Source organism: Hippopotamus amphibius, chromosome 13 (genome assembly GCF_030028045.1).
Source record: "Hippopotamus amphibius kiboko isolate mHipAmp2 chromosome 13, mHipAmp2.hap2, whole genome shotgun sequence".
NCBI lineage: Eukaryota > Metazoa > Chordata > Mammalia > Artiodactyla > Hippopotamidae > Hippopotamus > Hippopotamus amphibius.
Window position 1 is genome coordinate 66,734,366 of NC_080198.1, and position 19,387 is coordinate 66,753,752.

The 19,387-nt window shown below is 38.3% G+C and overlaps 1 protein-coding gene across 1 annotated transcript in view; it reads left to right on the forward strand.

Annotated features, from left to right (window-relative positions):
- Nucleotides 1–19,081, forward strand: part of ANXA5 (annexin A5) — a 30,451-nt gene extending 11,370 nt beyond the window's left edge. Inside the window, exons 3-13 of the mRNA XM_057705715.1 lie at nucleotides 1,134–1,218; nucleotides 2,529–2,623; nucleotides 3,789–3,902; nucleotides 5,453–5,543; nucleotides 8,408–8,487; nucleotides 8,945–9,001; nucleotides 14,267–14,360; nucleotides 15,255–15,350; nucleotides 16,897–16,955; nucleotides 17,161–17,283; nucleotides 18,549–19,081. Of these exons, the coding sequence (XP_057561698.1) occupies nucleotides 1,134–1,218; nucleotides 2,529–2,623; nucleotides 3,789–3,902; nucleotides 5,453–5,543; nucleotides 8,408–8,487; nucleotides 8,945–9,001; nucleotides 14,267–14,360; nucleotides 15,255–15,350; nucleotides 16,897–16,955; nucleotides 17,161–17,283; nucleotides 18,549–18,611 (957 nt within the window). The 3' untranslated portion in view covers nucleotides 18,612–19,081. The remainder of the gene's footprint in view (nucleotides 1–1,133; nucleotides 1,219–2,528; nucleotides 2,624–3,788; nucleotides 3,903–5,452; nucleotides 5,544–8,407; nucleotides 8,488–8,944; nucleotides 9,002–14,266; nucleotides 14,361–15,254; nucleotides 15,351–16,896; nucleotides 16,956–17,160; nucleotides 17,284–18,548) is intronic.
- Nucleotides 19,082–19,387: the final 306 nt, after the last annotated feature.

The window sequence follows — 19,387 nt, forward strand, 5'->3', positions numbered from 1 at the left end:
AGAGTCTGTCTCCTGGATCCCTGAGTGCTGCTTTTTTAGGAGGCGTAATTCAGTGCCACTGAAGAGAAGTCGCTGGGCTGACCTCTGATGCTGTGTCCCATGGAAGTTCTTCCCCATGGATATGTTGTCTTTTTTTTTTCTTTTGTGTGGTTTTTTTTTTTTTTTATTATTGTGGTTGGTGTTAAGATATTGTTGGCAAATGCAGCAGTTGGATGTTAAGGTGGAAGAGAACTTTTTTTCCTTGTAGCTGATGGTGCTTCCATGCATTCATCATAAAACAAAAGTGATTGTAAACCAGACAAGTGATCTCAGTCCCCAGCCCTTACAGCTGTTTATGTCTCAGTTTTGGATGGAACCTTGACAAGAGTTGTGTGGTACATCAGGAACATTTATTGATAAAAATAAATCCTGGGAGCCTCCCTTTATCATAAGATAAACACTTATGGCTCAGTATTAGTAAAGCCTTCTGGTTCTAAAGATCTAATGATATTTCAAAAATTTTCTTGGAAATATTAAAATATTTGGATGATTAAAAGTACTATATATGATAAAATAACAGGAAAAATACTGATAAACAGTATCTTATATGTGTGTAAAGTTCTAAATTCAGAAATTTATATTCTTCTGGCACATGAGCTACTGAATATCTTTTCAGGTTTTGCCAGGGTATTGTAAAATCCCTAAGTAAGTGTAAAGAAACAAGACTGGATGTATTAAGAATATTGCTTAGAGTTGAGTGCCTAGGGTAAGGCATCAAGTTTTAATGCAGGCTCAGATCAAAGGGGTGAGAGACTTACCGGAATGAAGCCTGCAAGAAATGCCCTCCGTGAACCAGGAGGTGCTGGTGGGGCTTGTTCACTGGAGTGATGCCCAAAGGAAGAGGGCCTTGGAAGCCAGCCTTCCTGCTAATGGTATTGCAGGTGGGCCAGGAGAGCTCGTGCACTGAATTGGTACACTGCTAATTCACACTGTAACGGTCTGTTTCCCATTTCAAATGGGGTTATGTTGATATATCTTATCAAATGATAAATTTACGTGACGTCTGAACACGATACAGAGCAAGAGGCCTACTGTGCATGTGGTTTGTCGTATTAGTCACATGGTGGATGATATTGCTGTTCCTCCTGTGCCAGGTTCTCAGAGGCACCGTGACTGACTTCCCTGGATTTGATGAGCGGGCTGATGCGGAAACTCTTCGGAAGGCCATGAAAGGCCTGGGTAAATGCAGCCTTCTTTTTGTTCTAAAAAAAGTGACACTTGCTTTTCTGAACACAAAGTCATTGTCTTACAGTAAGATTAATTTTAGAATAGTTTGAGCTGAATGTAAATAGAGAGAAAAGGTACATTAAGATAACGAAGATAACAACCGACCATCCCTAGTGTTCAGTCTCTAGAGCCGAAGAGGAGTTAAATTCAGCCTCCTTGTTTTTTAGCTTTTCGGCTTTCCCTGTATGGTAGCTGATTGAGTAGATAAGCAGACATTCCTGAGGGTGATCACCTGTGCGGCCTTTTGCTCTCAGTGTCCAGTCAGATATCCGGTTCTGTAAGTTTCTTACATCCCACTGTCTTCTCTTTCACTGCTCTCCTTTTTTTGCTGTTTAAAACCCTCTCATCATGAGGATTTCTGTTAATAACTGATGTCCCTGTGCTCAGGCTTCTTCTGTACCATTGTCCATGTGAAAAGATCCATCTTCCTCAAGCTTGGCTCTGACCCCATCACTCTCCATTCTGAACACCCTGTGACATTTCCTGTTGTAGTAGGATCAGGTGCAGGCTTTCTGGCCTTGTAAGGCCTTCCCTGGTATCCCACCCACCTTGTTCGGTCTTGGCTCACATTACCGCCTGATGTGTCCTCCGATCCAACCATGCCAGGTGATCTGCTATTCAGGAAAGCCCTGTATTTTCCTCCTGCTGAGCTTTTCCTGGATTCTAAAAGCCTGTCTTTCTTCCTGATATCACCGCCTGTCAAAATCTTTTCATCCTTCAAGGCTGTTTTGGGTGGGCGTCACCTTCTCCACGAAGCTTTTCCTACAACTGTCTTCCACTGCCTATCAGCTATGAGAACCTCCTCTGAACCCCGCTTAACACCTGGACCTCTCCCGAGGCCCTTGTCACATTCTGTCTTAGCTCACGGTTATTTGTATTTTTGTATTTTTTACCCTAAATTGTTTGTAACTTGAAACCAGGGTCTATATCTGTTTTCCTTTCTCAATCCGGTGTAACACCCAACACGTTGTGCCTTGTAAAGAGCTGTTACTTGAGTAACTATGTGTTGCAAGAAAAGCTAGGTGCACTCAGTTTTTAAAAAGTCAGGAGAATTTTTACATCCACTTCACAGTGTATAGGGGTAGTATGTACTGTTGGAAGTAAGAACATTTTGATATTGTAAATTTTATAGTTTAATAAATTATTGAATAAAATATATTTTACGAGGCAAGGAAGTCAAGTGAGTGGGGAGCTGGTTACAAAGGTTATTGAGAGAGGGGGCTTGTGGGGGCTGAGATGTAACGATTGGAACGTAATTGCAGGCACCGATGAGGAGACCATCCTGACTCTGTTGACATCCCGCAGTAACGCCCAGCGCCAGGAGATCGCGGAGGCTTTTAAAACTCTGTTTGGCAGGGTAAGACCGTACTTCATCCCAAGGTAGAATGTGAGAGCAGCTTTATCTTTTAAGACTGGTTTGAAATCTACTAATATTCTTTTGTAAATAGCATTTATTTTATTCTGACCTTCCTTTTTCTCCTTTTTTCTTTTCTAGTTTCTTAGTTATCAGCTGTTGGTTAAAATGCTCACGCAGCTGATTCTCCTATGATTGTTTTTCTTCGCCTGACACTGTACAGGCTCTGAAAGATCCCATGGTGATAATTGCACTTCTTTCCTTCTGTGTTTCCCACTCAGGATTGTTGTATTATTTTCAGGTGTAAACCTGTATTGCCGTGTGTTTTGTTATGACACAGTCACAGTCTTGCTTCCTTTTGGAGTGGTATTTTAATAAGTGAGCTTTTAATGCATTGATTTAAATGTTCTTATTTGATTTACAATTCAAAGTGAAATTAAATTTGTTACTAAATGAATGAGTAGAGACATGGAAAACTTAAATGTTTTGTTCTGAAAATTTGTGTTCACTATTTCAAGAAACAGATGCAAAGAAAAAAAAAGAAATGTTTTAAACACAATTTCTAGTTGCTCGTGTGCTGAAACTGAAATGGATGAGAAATACTGCTATCTTCATAATTACGCACACAAGTTCCCCATAATAGCAGCTGTCCTGTGCAGTCAGGGGCAGAGTAATAAACATAATCTCTTATGTACATATTAGAATATTATTAGATATGGAGAGAAAAGAAAACATTGTTTTGTTTAGGTATGATAGGCCAAATTTTGTCCCTTGTAAAAATGTATGTATGATTTTTGGGGGGAAATTTTTTTTGAGATAGACATGTTTCTCGGAACAGTATTTCTAAAATAAAATTTAGCCTATTTTAAAATATTGTAAAATATTTTTTTAATAATAAGTACTCATGTTTTTTAAAACTCTGAAATTAAGAAAAACATCTTAAAAACAAATACCTTGACACATGAGTGGCTTTGCTTTAGCTTAAGCTTTAGATCAGATGTCAAAAGTACATTATTCAAAGCTGCAGGGTGTTGTTTAGCTCATGTGTCTTCTACTTGGAGATGGCAACGTAAAGAATTCATTAGAGAAAAGGGCTATCGTTCATATTTAAGAAGAATCTCCTTAAAATTTCTTCATGGTTAACAAATTTATATTTTCTGTGAGTTAGGACCTTCTGGATGACCTGAAATCAGAACTGACTGGAAAATTTGAAAAATTAATTGTGGCTCTGATGAAACCCTCCCAGCTTTACGATGCCTATGAACTGAAGCATGCACTTAAGGTAAAAGGATGAGTGCAAGGAACATTCCTGTCATGTGTATAATGCTATTTTGTGTTGGTAATTACTTCATGGTATTTTTATATTAAAACAAATTATTTCACTGAGGGTTTCTTGAAGATCAAAACTGTGTAGGAGGAAATAAGAAAAGGAGGGAGAAGATGACAAGTATGTCATTTAATCTTTTTTTGTGTAGTTAACTCAGTAATAGTGGTTTTTTAAAATTTTAGTGTATTTTACAGCCTTTTGTATTTTATTTTCATGCTTGTTTTCTAATTTTGAGATATGTTTTAAAAGTGTTACAGATTAGGTATTTTATCTTTTAGTTAGAAAATTGCCTGATTAGGGAACAATAATATTGTTAATCGTTTTAGTGTAAAAGATGAAGCTTTGGAGAGAATTTTGAGACAAGAAAGATTTTCTAATATCCTTTCCTTCTTTCCTGTACTTCTAAATACTAAAATGAAGCAGCTGGTAAACTTGATACAATTTCATTGTAGTAAGTAACTAAATGTATATTCCCTTGCCTGATGTTTGAAATTGTTGTATAAATATGATTACATTGAATCATTTGTTTCAGTCATTAGTAGTTAGGTTTTAAATGGGTAAACAAGTTAACAAGGAGATAATGTAGCTCAGGTGGAGGGAGGAAGGGGTTTATCAAGTTAGGAACCTTTCTGTGGGTCTTCATTTTCCTGCAGTGATTCTGTGGAATAAATAAAATCATAGGTTATTGGAAATGGGCATTTTTGCAGCCTTCTGAAATATTAGCAGTAGCTAAAATTCTGCCAGAGCATAAACCTAGTTTTTTCAGTGTTTGATGTTTGGTAAAGAAACAGAAATATAAGGAAATTAAGGCTTAAATATGCTGTCTTTTAAAATTAAGTTCAGCTATGTCATTGCTTGTGTCTTCTAATTTAGCAGCGTAGATATGACTTATAATCAGAAAAAGGAAAACTAGCTACAGTTATTCTTCAAAAATCCAGAAAGCAAGTCCCAGTTCCTTTATACTGATCCAGTAACTGATTCCTGGTAACTAAGCTATGCTGTGTATATTGTTACCTTTGTTGCAGAATTTCCCTGTGATCCATAGGGAACTTAATTTGAGGGCAGGGTTGTTTTATGTTTTGAGGTACATATTGTTTACGTTATCAGTGTTCCTCTGTGTAAATTTATGTGACGTTTTCCTTTTTACTATTTCAGCCTCTTTATTATTTCCTGTTTCATTAAGATGTTTCACTTTTAAACTATTTAGAATTAACCTGATGAAGTTACACATTTATATAATCTGTTATATATCATATGTATACACATACATACAATAAACATTTTTTTTCATTAGACAGAAAAGGATAGAATTGTCTTTGGAAAGAAAATTAATTTGAAATTTCATGTTTCTATAGCTGATAGAACTCATATAAGAAGTGAGTGTTATGTTGGATAATATTTATATATTTATGCAGTTTGGGTAACATCTATTCTGGGAAAATCACTTTTTAAAAAATCTTATTAACATGTCTTGTTTTTCCTATTAAAAATCAAACTCCAACTAGGGAGCTGGGACAGATGAAAAAGTCCTGACAGAAATCATTGCTTCAAGGACACCTAAAGAACTGAGAGCCATAAAACAAGTTTACGAAGAAGGTAAATGTTTTGAATTATATCTCCATTGATTTCCACTGTCACTTTTTCATTTCTCTAAAGTGAAGGCAGTTCTTTAGAGTTACAGGAGGCAGGCCATACATGATTTCTGGATGAGAGAATGAATGAGTAAACAAATAAGCAGCAATTCAAGCTAGTTTCTCTTGCAGTAGGGAAAAGACTGCCTTTTACTGTAGCTATAACTGTTTTAGTATTTGTAAAACTTCTGATGAGGGTGGGACTTATTTTCGTTTAGGATTTACAGTCAGCATTGGGATATACAGGTTGTCTCGTTTATATTAAATTTAAGATGTAAGTGGTTTTTCTTCCTTAAAAAATTCAGTTTTATGTTAGTGGAAGTTAAGAGTTACTAAAAAGGAAAAGAAACCTTGTGCAAATCAGAGTTGATAATGTTTGAGTAAATGTATGTCATTTTAGCTAAGGGCAGTGCATGTCTACTCTGTGTTTTGACTTTTTGGTGTCTTCTCTTTTGGATTTTTAAATTTTTTTGTATGGAAAAAAATATGTATTTAGATCTGAAGCATATCCTGCTAATGGAATCAAGAAAATGTAATAAAAAGTAAAGGTAGAGATTTCTTTGCTCATCAGATTTTCTGTAAAAGACTCTGCCTTCTGCCTGAAGGAGGAGGATCAGACCGTCCAGAGTGTCAGTTCAGTTCAAAGACCTCCAAGCCAGAGTGCCTGCAGTTGGGAAAATGGGTCCCTATCTTGGCATCAGTTGGTTAATCTTAGAAATGATACTGTAACCCAGCAAGTTAGAACAGTGTGAAATTTTTGGCAACTAAATAATTACCTTTTGAAGTGCTGGAATCTTTCTTTCCTGCTCCTCTTTTGGTAGTTGGATGAGACCCATCCACTAAGGCAGAGGGGATACATGTATTTCAGCTGCAGCTAATCACCCTTGAGTTTTACCTGATCTGATATTGAGATCTCTCTCTCCGGGGTTGTTGACATTGATGAATGAGCCTTTGTGCTGCTGGATGACAGATGGGGTGCCACGGGAGTATAGTAACTGTGTGGTCCATCCGGTCAGCCGTGCCGTTGTGCACTAGCTGTGTGTCCAGCAGTGTACTGCCTGTCATGAATGATGCAGAAGATGCACATAACATAGCTCCTGTCCTCAAGGAGGTTGCCATCTGTTTAGGGATGACATGACTTAGAAAAAACTGCAAGAGTTAAAGGATAGTAAAATTCAATCATCAGATGTGTTCAATGCAAGAATTCACTCAGAGAAGAGAATGAATTTGGCTTTGGATGTTAGGAGAGACTTCACAGTACAATCAGACACTGAGCCAGGGTTTTAAGACTAGATAGGCTTTGAGTGGGTGAAGAAGGCATTTTTGGTCCAGATGCATCCACTGTCTGCCATGGCATGGAGACCAGGTTGAGAAAAGTACGTTGAGGGAACAGAGAGAACCTGACTCTGGTGGAGGGCATGTGTGTGGCCATTGTGGACATAAACTGAATAGGTGCACTTAGGCTCTGTTACAGATGGTTTTGTATGACTGGATTAGAAGTTTGGACTTGGTTCAAAGGCACTGTAAGCTCCTGAATGGATAGTAGAGTACTGAAGGGACAATTGAGGGAGGAAGAAGATTTGAACTAAGAAGCTGATGAGGTAGCTGTGTTGGGGGCTGTAAGCTGGGCAGTTATGGCTCAGCCTAGGTTGGTGGGAGGTATGAGGCGAATACATCAGAGAGAGGAGAAATATTTATTTATTTTTTATTTTTTGAACTTTATTTATTTATTATTTATTGGCCACATTGGGTCTTCGTTGCTGCACACGGGCTTTCTCTAGTTTTGGTGAGCGGGCTTCTCATTGCAGTGGCTTCTCTTGTTGCAGAGCATGGAATCTAGGTGCTCTGGCTTCGGTAGTTGCTGCGCGTGAGCTCAGTAGTTGTGGCACTTGGGCTTAGTTGCTCTGCAGCATGGGGGATCTTCCTAGACCAGGGATTGAACCTGTGTTCACTGCATTGGCAGGCGAATTCTTAACCACTGCGCCACCAGGCAAGTCCCGAGAGGACAAATATTTAAATAGGTTTGTTAGCTGGCTATATATAGGTATGGGAGTAGAGGAAGGAATAAAAAAATTCCTTCAAGGTTTTGTATTTGAGCAACTGATTGAAATAAATATGTATCTCTTTGGTATCTAGAAGTTTCAAGCTTTTAAATTTGTCTCCTTTCAAATAATGAAGTATTTAAATGCCTTAGAGTAATACCTCCTTTCCTTCTATGGTAGCTGATTGAGAGATGATGAAAAGTACCTGTAGACTCTTGTAGATCCTGGTTCTCCCCTTGTTGTGGCTTTATGTTGAATAGCTAGAAATAAAGGGGAGAAGAGCATATTTTAAAATATCATTGCTGTCTCTCAGAGTTAACTTTATTTGTTGCAAAGGAAAAATATTAGGGAAAGGAATGGCCATGCCCCCCCCCCCCCCCCCCCCAGAAATTCAGAATATTAGAGAGTGGAAGATCTTTGGAGATGAATCATGTAAAACATTTGAAAGAAAGCAAAACAAAGTTTAAAATCAAGGTCGATTGTATTTTAGAGGCTTTCCAGTACCATCATGTATCTACAGATTAATAACTACATTGGTTGAGAGCATTTCTGAATGGCTGAGTCATGATTTAGGTTTGAATTGAGTGCTTTTGGGAGACTTTTTCTTTTCATCCAGCCACTTCACCACTTAAAGCATTTGCCTTCAGTCTTTAGAGCACTCAGAGGATGAACTATTATGCTAATCAAATGTTCCTTCCTTTATGTCTCTTCCATTTGATTAATGGGGCAAGATATCCTTTTCTAGTTGAAAGAAGCTGTAAATAAGTGTGAAATTATTCTGTTGCAGAGTATGGCTCGAGCCTGGAAGACGATGTGGTGGGGGATACTTCAGGGTACTACCAGAGGATGTTGGTGGTCCTGCTTCAGGTATTGGGTGCAGATTATTTGTGGTTTAAAAAATCTGAAGCTGGACTGGTCTGAACTTAAGTAAGGGCACTTAAAATTCTTTTAATTATTTCTGGTACTTGCTTGATTCTGGCTGAGTGGTGCCAGCATTTGTTTATATTTCAGAATATCTGACCTGAACTCTTAATAGCTAACTCATAGTTGTTGTTTTTGTTTTTAATTTGGATATCAGTATCCTCTTTTATTCATAGATTTTAAAATCAAGAGGATCAGGTTGGTTTTGGACAGTGCTTGTGTGATAATGTAAAAATATCATAGGATTGATAAGACCTCAATTAAAGCATATTATACCTAAGAGAAAAAGCTTTACATACGTAACCATTAGTTGGAGCCGTACATAACCATTAGATGGAGCCATTTTATCTTTTGAACAAAAATGTTCATGTAATCCAATAGTGTGACATACTATTTCTTCTAGGCTAATAGAGACCCTGATGCTAGAATTGATGAAGCACAGGTTGAACAAGATGCTCAGGTGAGTGGGACTTAATATGTGATGACTTTATTATGACATAAATGAAAAAAGAATCCATGCTAATGGAAAATCATAGTATGTTGTAATAGCATCTAAAAATAGTCTGATGGGTCGTTTACAAATAAGAAGACCCATGCGATTAGATGTCTCTCATTTTGATCTGGCCAACAAAATATTTTATCCCAAAGATGAAATAAAAGAAATTACATAGAAACAGTGAGTTCCACCTAGAGATGTTTTTTTCCTTTAGAGTATGGAACACTCACAAAATAGAGAATTTTACAAGAAAACCAGGTGTTATGGATGCTACTGCCAATGTGGCAGTCAGTCTCTTGGCAGGAAAGGGTAAAGAAGAAAAAATAAAGTATTTTAGGGATAAATGGCATTTTATTACATAATAGATGACACATTATAGTATTTGAAAATTCCTCCACCTTTCCTTTGATAGAATTCTAAATAGGATTGTTCTTTTGTCAGTTGCTCTTTAAGTCACTCCCTAATGAAATTTTTTACTTAAGTGGCTTTTAAATTCCACTACAGTCTCAATATGGTTTATAAAGTTGTCAAATATAGGGAAATAAGTGCTAGGAAATTTGAAACATGAGACCTGAAAACTGGAAAATGGTAATAAAGGAATTGCTTGGGTTCCTAGAATCACATACCGTAGTCCTATCTCTCTGGTCACATGTTTCAAATATAGGCATACCTTGGAGATATTGTGGGTGTGGTTCTAGACCACCACACTAAAGTGAATATCACACTAAGGCAAGTTACATGAATTATTTTGGTTTCTCAGTGCATATAGAAGTTATGTTTACACTATACTTCAGTAAGTGTGCAATAGCATTATCTAAAAAACAATGTACCTCCCTTAAAGAAAAAATACTTTATTGCTAAAAAATGCCAAAACAATTACAACAGTAACATCAGAGATCACTGATCACCATGACAGATATAGTAATAATGAAAAAGTTTGAAATATTAAGAGCGTCACCAAAATGTGACCCAGAGACACAGAGTGAGCAAATACTGTTGGAAAAATGGTGCTGATAGACTTGCTTGATACAGGGTTTACAAACCTTCAGTTTGTGCAAAATGAAATACATGCAAAGCACAATAAAAAGAGGTATGCCTGCAATAAAATACAAAATTTTGATTGTTATTCATGCACCATTGAAAGGGGAGAAGCTATATTCACTCCTCCAATTGACTGTTCTCTCTGAAGTAACCCATGGACACGTGATCTGACTTTGCTAACAGGAAAGAGGAGAATGTTATTCTAATTTTGGGCGGGTTGATTTCGTAATGGCATTGGGACACTGTCATCTCTGGCTCGCTGGAGAGAGAAGAGGAAAGGAAATGAACGTTTGCCGAGGGCTGTCTATGCAGTATTTGACACTTGTCTCACTGTCCCTTACAAATACAAACCTATTGTGTCCCATCTCTGTTTAAAACCTTAAAACCCTTCAGTGGATCTGACTGTCCGCAGGGTAATGTTCAGGCCCCTAGATGTGGTTTATAAGCTACTTCGTCATCTGTCCCTTGCTTTCTTATGCCTCCAGCTCTCTCTTACTTGCTCGCTTTTTCTCCTCCTGACCCTTCTCTGCCCATTCGCCTATTTCCTCTTCAGGGGTCAGTCTTCAAATTAGCTGCTTTTTAGGTCCTGTTGCCTGACCCCAGGTGTGTGTCCGGTGCTCCTAACGGGAGACTGCAGCTTCTCAAGGTTCCTGTCCAGTCCTTGCCACCTAATATTGAAGCTGCCTGTGTACTTGACTGCCCATGCAGGGCACTCTGAATGCTCAGTTCGATTTGTACCCTTTGCCCTGGCATATAATTAGCACTCAGTAACTGTGGATTACTGCTGAGTGACCCAGGGTATAACTCTGTGTTATAACATAGAGGGGATCATTTCCGTTTTCTAGATAAGGAAACTGAAGCTCAGGGGTTTGAGGAACAAGCCCATGGCCTCCTCTGAGTGGTAGTGGAGCTGGAGTTTCCACTTGGGCTTATCTGACCCCAAAGCCCTTCCTTTTTCACTACACAACAGTCTTAGTGTTCTTAGCTGTTAGCTCCTCTCTCTCATTTCCGCTAATATAAAGCGGGCTTATTAAATATAGATCAGAAGGAAAGATCTAGCTTTAACCCTGTCTGCTGGAGGGAACAGGGCTAGAGCAGCCTGCAAACCCATACTCCCAAGGTGTTAGGGGCTTTGCTCATTGCTGAGACGAGCTTGCTGCTTTCCAGGCTTGCGCTGTCTGTGGGTCTGTAAGAGATGTGCTGGTTCTCACACTCCTGGTCTCAGGAGTAGGACTTTTGGATGCTTTTCAGGGGTTGTGGTCATGGTGATAGGAGCAGTGTTAGTGGTCTCAGAGGACTGCAGTGAGGACTGCAGTGAGGCTTGCGTTAGCTGGCGATGGGCAGGTTTCCCAGCACAGCTGGTGGTATGATGACAGCACTGCTGCAGTGAGGCTGCTGAGCAGGAACAGTACATTTTTACCTCGTTTTCATAGATTTCACAGACTCTGCAGTGAGTGCTCCCAGCAGAGCAGTGCTTCTCATACTTTAATGTGCCTATAAATCCCTTGGGAATCTCCTTAAACTGCAGATTCTAACTGCATAGGTCTGGGTGGGGCCTGGGATCTGCATTTCTAAGAAGCTCTCAGGAGATGCCCGTGCAGGTCCTGGGGCCACGCTTTGAGTACTGAGGCTGTATAGTCATCAGCTTACCTCTCCTGCAGGGGATGTGACCATTCAGAACCCTGAAGTGGGGAAACTTTGTACATCTGAAAACTGACTTATGAAATTACTTTAAAGTACCCCTGAAATAGTATCCAGGCTTTCTTTACCTTTTCAGTGATCGGGGACAACACAGAATACAGACTGGCTATTAGTCTTTGATTCGTAAAAACGTGTTATTATTAATTAATTCATCCTGTTGAAAACAATTATCCTTCCAGCATTGTAAAAAAAGGCACACACCCATTTATACCTTGTAGCAAGGGCACCTGAACTGTTATCACTAGTGGAAATTTCAAATTTCTTAATTGAGAGTAATCCAAGACAGCTAAAGGGCCCTTTCATATGCTTTTGAATTTTTTTCTCGACTGATACCTGGCACTAAGAGAATTACTATTATTTCAGGGATTTGATAAGCCTCAGTGAGTCATTCCCCTGGGAACTGAACATTTTGTAGATAATTCACTTTATTTTTGAACCTTTTTAGTATGTTGTACTGATTTTACCTCCTCCTCCATTAAATCCTTGTTTTATGCTTTCTCTGAGAGAAAGTTGAACTCTTAAAAGAAGGAGGGAGAAGGGAATCAGTGTTCATTGAGTACCTGCTGTTGATTGCCTGACACTGTTCAGTCATCCATTGTGTGAGTTATATAATCTCCATTATTAACTCTATAGAAATACTTTTCCTACCACGTAGGTGAAGACACTGAGGCTCAAGAAGAGATTACTCATCTAACACTCACGGATAAGGAAAAGGACCAGTTCTTTTATGATTCCAAAACCTCTGTACTTTGCACTGAACCAGAGTTTATCAAACTGTAAAGCCCCCTCCGAGGGAAAGGGGGAGGGGGAGGGGGTGCGAGGGCCCCTCATGCAGAACAGCTCCATGGATACTGGGCATCATTTAACCCTTACGTCAAAACAAGACAAAACAAAAAACTTAAATATTGCTCTGTGCGATGATGCCATCATTATTACTGCATATGATTTATTTAGTACTAGTTTTAGTCTAGATATTGATCCCAAACATAATTCTTCTAAGAAAATTAAGAAATTATGCTTAAAAATAGCCATTTCACCAGTTATCCACATACAACTACTATAGCTACTAGAAATATAGAACAGTTGACAAGAAGGAGGCTTCAGCAGTGCTTGCAGTATTGTACAGGGTGAGCCCTTCCCCACTTTTAGGCGTTAATATATATGTATATCTTACCTATATGTAAAAATTATACTGGAGGCAGTAGCCAGTATCTTCGGGATGTTGATATTCATGGTAATTTAAATTTTCTTATTTATGATTTTTTCTCTGTTTTATAAAATTTATAAATGAACGTGTAATTTTTGTGGTTGGATTAAGGAAGTTATCTTAAGAGAAATCTATAGCACCCTGATATAGTTCTGAAGTTTAGTTTACTTGCATGACTTTCGTAGTAACTCTCTTTTTCAGTTTTGAAGAGCATCTCGCATGATGTTTATTTTTATCATTAAAATAATTTGAAAAATTTATTAAAATTAATTTGGAAACATTTTTAAAATGTTTATTTTTACCATTAAAATAAGTTAATTTGAAAAATTGAGTAAAGATTCTCTGGAAGCGTAATACAAAATAGATCTGTAGTAGCATAATCTATGTTCTTAAACGTACTGTGATCAAAATTTCTACATCCAAACATGTGCTTTGATCACCTTGTATCATTTGTTTTGCTATTTTGGGGCATAAAGGCAGCTCCAAGTAGTAGTCTCAGCAGATTGCATTTGGCTTGCTCTAATAGGTATACTACCTTGAAAAGATTAAAAGAGTAGTATAGACATTTTAAAGATTGATTCTTTGGGTTTTAATAAGTAATCTACAACCCAGATTTAGTGATGATGTTTGTGTATAATTTTTTCAGCAGTGACATGAACTTTTCCATGTAAAAAAGTAAATATAGACACTGAAATTATTTAACTAATATATGTTAAGTGCCTGCTATATGCCAGGCACTGTGCTATACTCACAACCTTTTAACATTTCATTGTGATCTCTTACAAATGGGAAACCTTTTTGTAGCTAGCATTGGTTAAATTTCAGTTGTAAAGGGAGAATATGGACTTTTATCATGTATTATTGAACAGCCTTAGAACAAACAAAACAGAAAATGCAGACCCCTTAGCTCCTAGTTAAACTTTTCCAGTCTGTAAATAGGTGTATCAGCAGTGAGCTAATCAGACCTTTCCACCCACCATTCAGCATTTGCTCCTGCTTGACTAGATGTCATGGTAGACTTTTGGGGAACATTTAAGCTAGCACCGTTGCTCTGCTTTATTGCTTTGACCTATTAGTCTTCTGCGGCACAGTTCGGTGGCAAGCTCCAAAGTAGCCCCAAAACTTAGTGAGCTGAGTTCAGAGTAGGAAACATCAGAATTGAAAAATATAAGATGATGAATTAGGCAAATTAATATTTGGGGAATAAAACACAAGTGTGATTAAGAACCTGGAAATGAGATGGGAGAACAACTTATTAATTGAAGTTGAAATCTTCACAGGCTTTGTTTCAGGCTGGAGAACTTAAATGGGGAACTGATGAAGAAAAGTTTATTACCATCTTTGGAACACGAAGTGTGTCTCATTTGAGAAGGGGTGAGTGATTAAAATGTGTATGATACAGGAACTTTGATTAATTTTGAAATACAAGAGCCAGTATGCCAGAATACCTGCTGCATAACAGGCTCTTACTGAATCAGTTTTTTAATTTCTTCCTTTTGGTGACCTTGAGAAATCTCATCATTCTCTTCGCTGCTATTGTAGCTTTTGCAAAACTAGACATGCTTATACTACTCTTCACTGTCAGGCTGGCGAGGGAGATGGGCCTCTAGATCGTTACTCATAGTCACAGATCACTGAGCTGTAGCTCACTACAAGTATTTCCTCCTAGATAGTGGTACCTAAGAGCTCACTTTTGGATATTCATCAGTACTCGTGGTATCAGGTGGGAATAAGTTCAGTGGCAAGTGACAGAAAACCCTACCAATAGTGGCTTTAATATTGGACTTTTCTATAGGTAGGATTCCTTGACTGATTTGGCAGGACCTAGGCTCTTTCTGTTTTTCTGCTCTGCTGTCCTTAGTGTTTTGGTTTTCTTTCTCATCCTTGGTACCGCATTGTCACAAGATGGCTGTTGTTGCTCCAAACATGTCAACCATTTTCACAGCAAGAAGAAAGGGGTAAACTAATCATGTCTATTACTTTTAGTAAGGGAAGAGAAAGATTTTTCAGAATCCTTTCCAGCAGATTTACCTTTAGATCTCATTGCTTATAACTAGTAAGGAGGGGCTGGGGAATGAGTGAACAAAGAATATTTTATAATCCATTGTTTTGGGCTTGGCACATTGAGGCTCTGAACAAAATCAAGGTCTGTCAACAAGGAAAAAGGGGCGATTTGTGTTTGGTAGGGCAGTACCTGGTTAGAGTAAATATCTTCTTTCTGGAAAGAGTGATTCTTACATGATTAAGAAATTGTTTTCCTGTTTCTAGTGTTTGACAAATACATGACTATATCAGGATTTCAAATTGAAGAAACCATTGACCGAGAGACTTCTGGTAATTTGGAACAACTGCTCCTTGCTGTTGGTAGGTAATTTTATAATGTATATAATATTCATGGTGTTAAGAGTTAAAGTATTTTATTCAATTGACAAGGTGTCTGAAAATAACCACCTATTTCTTTATAAAAAGAAGAGCTTATCATGATATTTGGGCAAAGCAAACTCCTAAATTTCCAATTCGAAATCTGTTTTGATGTTGGAAATATGTGAAATATCTGGTTATTTCATCTAATCTTAGGGAAACACTAAGATGATTGTGAGACTGCATTAAAAGTATTACTATTTCATTGTGAACCTGAAATGTGGGCATTATTATCTCAGAGGCTTGTAAATGTTATTTCTGATACCCGTGTAATTTTATTTTTCTTTAGAATACCATCCTCACAGTTTTGAAGCAGACTGAGAAACTGGAATCTGATTTAGGAAAAGTATCTTTAATATAATGGAAGATGTGATGGTGGTTATTTTTCTGAGTAAATAGTTCAGAATTTTATTTCAGCTACATATTCAGAATAACCTGGAGAAATTGGAGAACCGAGTTTGTGCAGTCTACTGTAGTGTTACGTACTCTCCAAATCCAGGGAGAATCTAGTTTGTGAGTTCCCTGTGGTCCCAGTTTTCATAAGGGTTTGGAGTGAACCTCTGTCTGCTGTTTGTTCCAAGTATTTAGTGTTGAGCTGAAGGTTCTGTGCTCTCTGTCTTCCGGAGAATAAGCTAAATGTATGCGTGAACCAGCACTAACAGTAGCCTTTCATCTGTGTCCACCGTTAATGAATTTTAATAGAAATCTTTTAGATGACTCTTCGTTAATAGAATACACATAAAAGTTATGACAGTTTTAGTTACTGGTGGCTGTTTTTCTTAAGTATTGGAGAAGAGAAAATACCACCCCCCCAATCAAGAATTTGTTATTTTTGTATATTAAGGAATTTTTGTGATCATTTCTGAAGCTAAGCAGGCTGAGTTCTGAGGAGCCCTAACATACAGTTGATATGTACATGTTCAGGGAAGATACTCTTTTCTGTTACCAGTTTATCTGGGTGTTTCTAGCCAGATGGGTGAATCTCATCTGCTCTGTGTGAATCATGGGTGTTATATCAATTAGATATGGAGGGAATACGTAGATTAAGATTACAGGCAGATAATCTAAGCTTTGTCAGATTAGATAGGGTAATACGCGTATATTATTTGCTTGAATATATTGGAATGAAAACTCCCAGGAGGTTTGTATAATTTACTGGGGATGAAGAAGGTTGTGGCTTCACAGCCCAGGCTGCCAAAACTGTTATAGCAAAAAAGGTGCTCATAGAAGAAAGGGGCATTGAAAAACTTGCAGCGCCTGTCCTACGTGCCTGTCTGTGAAGAACTCAGAACTCTAAGGAAGCTCAAGCCAGTATCTGTGGAGACACTCCGTAGTCAGGAGATCAGAGCAGCTTGCATGCTGTTTAGCCTGTATTACATTCATACTTGTAATTAAGTAGAGTTATAAGCATAAGGCCTCTTTGATTTTAATTACTTAATCCTTTTCACATCAGGATAGTGTGTGACCATTATATTACTTATTTTCTTAGTGAAATCCATTCGCAGTATACCTGCCTACCTTGCAGAAACTCTCTACTATGCTATGAAGGTAAGTGCATGCCTTGAATCTTCTAATTAATTGGTCTCTCTGGTATGTTTCAGATGATACACTTTGAGGTTTTTTCCCCTTCTTAAAGCAGGTAGTTCAGTTTTACTAAATTGATTTACTTTATTGAGTCACCCAGCTCAGGAGAGTTTGATGCTATAACTGACATTTTTAAACACTGTGCCTCTCTTGTTTTTCTTTTTTAAAGGGAGCTGGGACAGATGATCATACCCTCATCCGAGTTGTGGTTTCCAGAAGTGAGATTGATCTGTTTAACATTAGGAAGGAGTTCAGGAAGAATTTTGCCACCTCTCTTTATTCCATGATTAAGGTAGTAGAACCTTTCTTTAAATTATGTTTAGAAATCCACAGCAGACCGATGCATAGCTTGCAAGACATGGGTGGGAGAACCAAATTCTTGTGTTAAGTTCAGAATTTTAGTGGTGTGATTAGAGCTGTGAGTTACAAAGTTTGGCATCATGTCTCCTGAAGTACGGATGCTGGCCCCCGAGTGAAAGGTTGGCTCTTGGTGAGGCTGAGGCTCCTGGTGAGCTTTGAGGCATTATTTAGTAGTGGTGACAGATGACTCACTGCACCCAGTCTTATCCACGATAATAATATGTTTTTTCTTTCTGTCTTTTATCAGTTCCAGCTGTCTTTATTAGTGTCTCCTTTCTTTCATACCGGTCTTTTCTTTCTTAATTGTCTGTTATCGCCTTGTCTCTGGTATTGGTTCACAGTTCAGGAAAGAACCAAGCAGGTGATATCAGGAGTAAGTAGAGAGCTTACGTATTACTGTCACCTTTGTCCTTTTAAAAAGCAAGGGGCATTGTGGCCTGTAATTAAATTTGGCTTAAGGTCTTTTGACTTTCTCATTCTTTCCTCCCTCCCTTTCCCCCTCTTCCTTCCTTCCCTCCGTCCCTTCTTTCCTTCCCTCCTTCCTCTCTGTTTCTGTCTCTCTGTCTTTCTGTCTGTCGTACCTTTTTTTTGCCTCTCTGTCTTGGTCTTTGATAAAGGCGAATGTGGGCTGTGATCACAGCCAGTATCTCAGTTGAGCAGGCTTTGACCTTTGTGTGTGTGTGGTGTGGCTGGGCTGAAAGGCGCTAGAGAGTTCTCCCAGCGGTGCATAGCTTGAAATGTTGACTTATCACATACGTCTGTGTATGAGACAAGCCGAGGCAAAATGCATCTCACCCTTCTGTCTGTGAGGCCAAGCCGTAGCAGCCAGGCAGTCCCAGCATCGCCCCCCACAGCCAGACATATACTGTGTGGTAAGAGACGTGGAGTTTGTTTAGAAAGCTTGACTTGAACATGGTTGTAAAAGCGTCCATGCTCTCTGTGTTACTAGAGGGAAGAACGTACTTCACTGTCTTAGCTAGAACTGTGCATTTAAGGGGTAAAATTAGAAAGATAAACGTCAGTGACATCAGTAGGAACCTCGGTATAACATTCCTGATGTGAAAGTCACTCACAGAGAGATTACCCTCTTGGGAGAAAAATCATATGAATAAAATCTGTTGCCAGATATGTCTTAATTTTTTATTTTCTGTGGTTTCTGTGAGTCATGGAGATTAACGAAGTACATTTGGGTTTCAGGGGGACACATCTGGGGACTATAAGAAAGCCCTTCTGCTGCTCTGTGGAGGAGAAGATGACTGATGTGCCGCCGGGGAGAGACCCTGCAGCTTGCCTGCCACCGTCACTGCTGCCTTCCTTCAGCACGTCTCACCGCACTTCTTGTGCACCAGTGCTTGGCACGTTGCCTTATTCACGCTAGCATGCTATGACCAAAACATATATGTTGCAGAAGAAAATAGTGGTGCTCCTTTCCGATCTTCATTTAAGATTCTTCTCTTTGACTGTTGTAGTACTGAAGTGTACTTATGTTACTAAGACTGAAGTCTGGATCATTTATCTTTTCTCTTAAGAGATCAGACTGCTTTCAGCCATTTTTAAAAACTTCATTTATATTAAATTGATAACCGTATTACCTTAATTGGAACCTTAGCCTTGAAATTGTGAACTCCTGGAAGTGTTATTAATGAAGTTTGCTACCAAATGAAACCTGAAAAATTATGATGGTTGCATTCAAAAGATTAATAAATAATAAACATTTCCTTCTTCCTGAATTGCGTGTGGGTGTATGTCTAGAAAACTTATTTAATTTAAATTTAATAATTTAAAACTTATTTAACAGTGCTATATTTTTTCAAGTCAGTCAGTTGACATTGTTGTCAGTTGATAACTGAATTTATAGTTGGCTTTTGGGTGAAAAACTTGAAATACAACCCTGGAAAATGAATTTTCTGTGCAATGTGGAGTGAGGGGAGTTGAAGGGGGGGGGGTCTCTGATTTATTGGTGACAGGTGTATGTGGGCATCAATTAACGGAGTGCTTATGCTAGTTACTTAGTAGAAAAGCTGATTTTAAAACTT